This window comes from Arachis duranensis, chromosome 10 (genome assembly GCF_000817695.3).
Source record: "Arachis duranensis cultivar V14167 chromosome 10, aradu.V14167.gnm2.J7QH, whole genome shotgun sequence".
Classification (NCBI taxonomy): Eukaryota; Viridiplantae; Streptophyta; class Magnoliopsida; order Fabales; family Fabaceae; genus Arachis; species Arachis duranensis.
Window position 1 is genome coordinate 101,616,250 of NC_029781.3, and position 6,753 is coordinate 101,623,002.

Genomic DNA, 6,753 nt, shown 5'->3' on the forward strand with positions numbered 1-6,753 from the left:
ATTATTCTTTCTTCTTGTTTTCTTTAACTTTTATATATATAACTTGCAATTGTAATGAAGTTTTACTTAATATATCATATTATAGGTACAAGGGTTGCTGTTGCTTATCAAAACGAGGTTTGTTCATTGCTATACTTCTGTAATGGTTTTGTGATTTTTGTTTTTGAGAGAATTTTCTTATTAAAACTGCATAATGTAAGAAGTACTCTCACGTTCAAAGTGTGACAAAGAAATACACTTCAATTTGTTGAGTTCAATGCCATAGCTTTAATGCAGTGTGATGCTTTTGTGGAGGCTACTGAATTATTGGCCATTTCTATGTGGATTATTAAGGAGGAGTTTAATTCCTATGCATGCATGTAACTATTTTACACTGAAGATATTGGATGCAGAAGTTTATTGTGGGGACACTTGATTGGATGTCTGTTTTAAAAGTTCTTACACTGAAGATATTGGATGCAGAAATTTATTGTGGCGACACTTGATTGGATGTCTGTTTTAAAAGTTCTCTTACATTGAAACTGCAGAGAAGCTGGACTCGATTGAGTTGTTCTTATCAGAGTGTGATTGTTTTGCAGACAAAACTCTTGGGACAAATGTTGTACTATGTTCTCACAACAGGATCAGGGCAGCAGACACTTGGGGAGGAGTACTGCGACATCACTCAGGTTTCACTATATTTCATCTTCATTCTTTATGCTCACTTTTATTTTTTTTTTAAATGTGTCTTTTCCATTAAGAGTGTGGCTCTCTTACACACAGATCACAATAGTTTTATTTTAAAAATTCTATTTTGATGCAATGTCACTCTAATACTTTTTTATATCATAATAATAAGCGATAGTCATATCATCGGAAAATAATTTAGCCTTTTAAGAATTACATCAATTAAGTCGTATAGAATGGAAATATGATTTATTTTTAGTGTATATCACTTTAACAGTGTATTGAAGTCAAACGCTTTTTGTATTCTATTTTGTTATTACAACATCTATATTTGGTTCAGATTGGAATAGAATTTAGAATATCATCATGTGTTGGAGGACCATGACTTTAGGAATAGGCAGACACCTAGTTCGGAATTGGAAATGTCTTTGTGATGCGCTTTTTTTTTTGTTCTATTGGATTGGAAGTATTTTTTTTCTCCTAGTTGTTTGTTTGTTTTGGGGCTGAATTTTATAGCTGTTTTGGTGAACTTCCTTGCTGTTCTGAATTTGGAGAGTTGTTTGTTTTTTCAGGTTGCTGGTCCTTATGGGCTGCCTCCTACCCCTGCAAGGCGTACTCTTTTCATTGTATACCAGACAGCGATTCCTTATATTGCAGATCGTATTAGGTTGGTTATTGTCCATTTCTCCTAATTTTGGATTAACCCATCGAGTTCTTTGATTATCAACCGTGAAAGAGCCATCTGTGTCTCAAGTTTTGTGCTGACTTGACTGTTTATTTGACAGTTCACGAATTGCTTCCCGTGGCATTGCCCTCGCTGATTCAGAGTTTGCGGAGAGTTATGGTGATAGTGCTATCAGGAGCAGTAATTCACAGGATTCTGTGGCTAGTCCTTCAACATCAGGACAACATAGTACAACTCTTTCAAGATTGAAGCAAAAACTGAGTGGTTTTTGGTTGCATGTGGTTCAGCAATGGCCTGCGGTATATTTATCCTCAGACAATAATTTTTGTAAAACTGTTACAGTTATATACTGTTCTACTATTTGTTCTCCCTTCAAAATTGCATGAGAAGTCAGAACTCACAATTTTAAATTATATTTGGCTGATCCTTGTATGAAACCCTCATTATTCTCTTCTTTTGTTGGAGCTGTATGTTTGCATAATCTCACAAAGTTTGAACTGGCTTTGTCTAAAAGAATATTTTGCTTTTAATGAGTCAAGTTTTTATACCCTGCCACCAGATGCTCCCTTTTGTACGTGAATTGATACAGCTGGTTCTTCGTGCTAATCTAATGCTGTTCTACTTTGAAGGTGATCCTTTGCTCAATAGGCTAATTGAGGTGATAAAGTTTCTAAAAGGAACTTCTCTACATTTATTCCATTTTCCCCTATTTTTTGCAGGCCTTTATTATCATATATCCAAGCGTGCTGCAGGCATTCGTTATGTTTTCATTGGAAAACCATCAAATCAAAGACCCAGGTATTGGTCTTTTGAAATTCCAAATTTTGAAAAAATGTGTCGACAATGGGGGATTTGCTCTCAAAATTCTCCATATTATCCTTTCCTATCGTTTTAGCTTTTTATTTAGACACACCCCCTTCCTCCTCACCCAAATAATTTTTAGCAGCAATGAGATTGGATACAAATACAATGGACTGAGGGCATATAATGTAAAATCTAATGTTCCTTTTATTTCCATTGAATTTCTATGCAATAGGATGAAAGTTCCATGTTGATCTTTAGACGGTGGAACAGAACATTATATTTTTTCATTCCCCTCCATATCATTCAATCAGTAATTCTTTGGTTAGGTGACCTCCTGAAATTGCTTTGTAAAAGCTGTTTATGCACATTATAATTATTATTGTTCTTCCTGATATGCTTTCTTGCAAAAAATAGATGTTGCCCAAGTTTATCTATTATTTCCTATCAATCATTGTAGTAAGCAAAGTATGTTTCTTCCATAGAGGATTTATTTTGAGCACCTGTCTTTTCTTTGATTGCACTTTGGTGCAGATACCAAATACTAGGAGTATTTCTGCTGATTCAACTTTGTGTAATAGCTGCGGAACGGCTACGTCGAAGAAATTTATCTTCAATTGCTGGCTCAGTTCATCAGGCATCCTTTGCAACCCAACAGAGATCAGCAGGTCATAGTTTTTTCTTGATTAATTTTTTCCTTTGATTTTTCATTCTCTCTTTTTTTTTTCTCCTCTTAATTTTCTATTTCTACTGATGCTCTTATGCGTTACAACAATTTTTTGCTATTTCAATTTATTGCTATTTCTGTCCAAAAATTAAAAGAACTTTTGTTATTTGTTCTTATCATAACTTGACCCCCTTTATTGTATAATAGGACATGGTTTGCCTGTTCTGAATGAAGAAGGTAATCTGGCATCTCTAGATACTGACGAAGGAGGTTGGGTCTTTGATTCTTCATCTTCTGAGGTACAATTCTCACATCAAGTTATCCTATATATATTCCTTGTAATATACACTTCTAAAATATTCAAAGGGAAAATAGGGTGTAAGGTAATAAAATGTGACCTTTCTTGGTACAATTAAGGTAAACGAAGAGAATAAAATGGGGAGCTATCTAGTGCAACTCTTGCAGCATCAACTAGGATTTTGATATTCCGAGCTGCTAGAAATATCGCTCCGCACCATGTAGTGAACATGTAGGTCCATGCCAGGTTTCATAATTAGTCAGCACAGAACTCTCTTAAAGAACATGCTTTGCATAATACTCCCAGTCGTTGCCATAGCAAACTCTGAATATGGTTAGTAACAAACCTCTATATAGATGGCATTGATACAGGTCACCATTAGCAAGTTTAATCACTTCCATGGAACAATCAACAGAGTGCCGATTTTACATCCTGCCATCGAAAATAACTTCGAGCCAAATTTAATAGCAAAAGGAAATACCGGGAAACCACCTATATCTGAGCTCTATGCCAAGACTACATGGATATGCTTTTACTGGTTTTGTTCCTTAAAGAACTAGAACATGTACAATATGATTCGCGTGGTTATAATGCAGTCAATGATGGTTTGTTGTCACTGTGGATCCTATTTTGGTTTAATATTGTTAATAGGGAACTCACAGAAAGCCTATTTTCTATTAAGAAAGATATGATCTACTAGAGTGAACTTAATAAGACACTGACCTTCTGAGATTTGGAAATAAAAAATTCTATATGTACATAAAAATTCAGTTACCAAATCAGCCATTATGTATTTGTATATAAATGCATCTGTTGTTTCATACACTTTTAGTGTGTATTTTGTATTCTAATATGTATTTTATATAAGTGGCCGGTTTAGTGGCTAATTTTTGGCATATACGTAACATGATTAGAGTGAAATTCATCATGATTTCCCTCTATATCCATGTTACATTTACCTTCTAAATCGGCATCAATTGTATTTTGATGAATCCTCATCTGTTTTACAGTATGGAACTAGCAAATGCACTCTTTGCCTAAGTAATCGTCAACATCCAACAGCTACATCCTGTGGCCATGTATTTTGCTGGTATTGTGTCATCTTGCATTATTTTTTCTCTTCACATTCCCCCCATTTCCTTTCACTGAACTTCCTCTTGTGTTTTGATGTGATCTCGTTCATGTAGGAACTGTATCACAGAATGGTGCAATGAAAAGCCAGAATGTCCTCTTTGCCGCACCCCAATAACACATTCAAGTCTAGTTTGTGTGTATCATTCAGACTTCTAGAGTATGCATTTCTTCAGCTGCAATCTCTTGTATAAAAGAGAGAGGATATATCATGAAAGGCAACATTTTTCTTGTCTTGAATCTTGCAAGGATTTTATTTATTTATTTATTTATTTATTATGATGTCATTACAAGGGATACTTGGATGTTCCTAGAGTATGTTTATGTTTAATTAATTGAAACATTTACAACCACTCAATTTATGTGGTTTTTGTATAACTACTAAGTACTAACATTAAAATGAAAATATATGGTGGTTTATGTTTGTAGAGAATTTATTACGTGCGGGAGTCATACAAATATATTTCTGAGTTATCTTGTTACTAAGGCTGCGTTTGGAAGAGAGATAAAGACTGAAAAATAGAGACTAAATTAAATCTCTGAATTGTGTTTGGTGTAAAATATACTAGACTAAGTTATATTTCAGCGTTATGTTTGGTTTAAGATAAATATAGAAATTAAATGATATATTTAAAATTTGAAAAGTTAAATAAGAGTATTTTGAAAAAAAAATGTTATTAAAGTTTTAGTTTACGTTTCTAAAAATTTTAGTCTTTTCCTACTTTTTTGAAGTACTGAAGAAGTTGAAATTTTGTGTTTCAAAACTGAAATTTTGTGTCTCCAAATTGAAATTTTAGTTCGTCTTTAGTTACCAAACATAATATTTAATTCTAATCTCCTACTTTCAGTTCCAGTCCTTAAAAACAAAGGTAATCTTTATGGATATTGATAACTCATTTTTTTTGTAAACGTTATACTTTTAACTCTATTGATTACAGATTAATATTTGATGGATGGATATTTTCACAATTAATGGCAATATATATATTGATTACAGATTAATATTTGATGGATGGATATTTTCACAATTAATGGCAATATATAAAATTTGATGAGATTATGATTACTGATATGCTGATTTCTTGTTTTAATTTATATATAAAGTTTAATCAAGATATATTGATAATATAAAAGTTTTTATTTAGATGGGCCCGTGAAAATCCTATAACCTAAGAACCGAGAAGTTCTTACTTGCAAACAACTTTATACTTATTTATTATATTTTATTTTTTTACAAATAAAATCTAAAAGTTTTATCCTTTAAACCTAATAAATATCGCATGAGAAACATTTACCATTTGTACCATTTTAAGAAATATTTATATAACATAAGAGTATACTTACATTATTTATTTGATTTTAAGTGATCTTTAATGAAATTTTAAGTTATTATATTATTTTTTTTGTTTCCTAGGGTATCCTCCGACACTTGCTTAAGCGGACGAGTGAGTTGACCACTCGACCAACTCAAATTGATTAGTTATTATATTAATTAGATTGATGAACTATAAGTGTGATTCATGTTAATTACTCAGCTAAAGCTTTAGCTTTACATCACCCAAAGTCATAGGCAAAAATTTAAAAATTAAAATAATTTACTATTATTTATTCAAATTAAAATTTAAAATAATTTACTATATTAGAAAAAACTAACCATAGTTGTTAACTAGAAATTATCTCCTATACTCCAACTTTTTCATTCCTAACTATATATAATGATCACTCATGTTATGAAGTCATAAAAATAATAGTTAACGATTATTAAATGGTTTGATATGCTTGAAGAAACTACTTAACATATGCTCGCATTATAACTTTTTCACATTCAGATTTTTTCAGATGAATAATTACCAAATATATATGCCTTCACTCCTCATAGCTTTGAGATGGAATATTCTTTTTCCAAATTTCTAATTTACACCGGCATATATTTTTCCTCCATTTGTTTTACCTACTTATAAATTTCGTTCATTGCAGGGCTCATATCCTTTGGAACCTTCGATCTTGTTAATGGCAATAATGGACAATTTGATATGCGCTTATCCTACTAATTAACATCACATTGGACCTTTTTGCCTAATCTCGAGAAGTTTTTTAATTCTGAATTTAATATTATTATTTAATTATCAATATTTAAAAGTATAGGATAAAGTATGTTTTTAGATCAGTTTAATTTCTATGCATGCATGTAACTCTTTTACACCAAAAATGTTGGATGCAGAATTTTATTGTGATAATATCTGATTATATGTCAATTTTAAAATTATTTTTATACTGACAGTGCAAAAAAGTATATTATGTTGTGCGACATCACTTAGGTTTCACTAAAATTCAAGATAATTCATTAATAATGAAGAGTGAGAACTACATGAGTAGAGAGAGTTCTCTTGTTGTGTGACAAAGATCAAAAGAGTGTTAAACATAAAATTCCTAAAACAACTAAAAAAAAAAAAGAAAAAATAAAATCATAAACCAATAAAATTTTTTTTTTTGGTCATGAACTAT

At 31.6% G+C, this 6,753-nt stretch overlaps 1 protein-coding gene across 1 annotated transcript in view; it reads left to right on the forward strand.

The window, feature by feature from the left end:
- Positions 1-4,683, forward strand: part of LOC107471460 (peroxisome biogenesis factor 10) — a gene marked incomplete in the record, with an annotated part of 5,741 nt that extends 1,058 nt beyond the window's left edge. Inside the window, 10 exon segments of the mRNA XM_016090927.3 lie at positions 86-117; positions 579-668; positions 1,239-1,333; positions 1,452-1,650; positions 1,911-1,980; positions 2,071-2,149; positions 2,687-2,820; positions 3,027-3,118; positions 4,128-4,207; positions 4,305-4,683. Of these exon segments, the coding sequence (XP_015946413.1) occupies positions 86-117; positions 579-668; positions 1,239-1,333; positions 1,452-1,650; positions 1,911-1,980; positions 2,071-2,149; positions 2,687-2,820; positions 3,027-3,118; positions 4,128-4,207; positions 4,305-4,407 (974 nt within the window).
- Between the last annotated feature and the right edge of the window lie 2,070 nt (positions 4,684-6,753).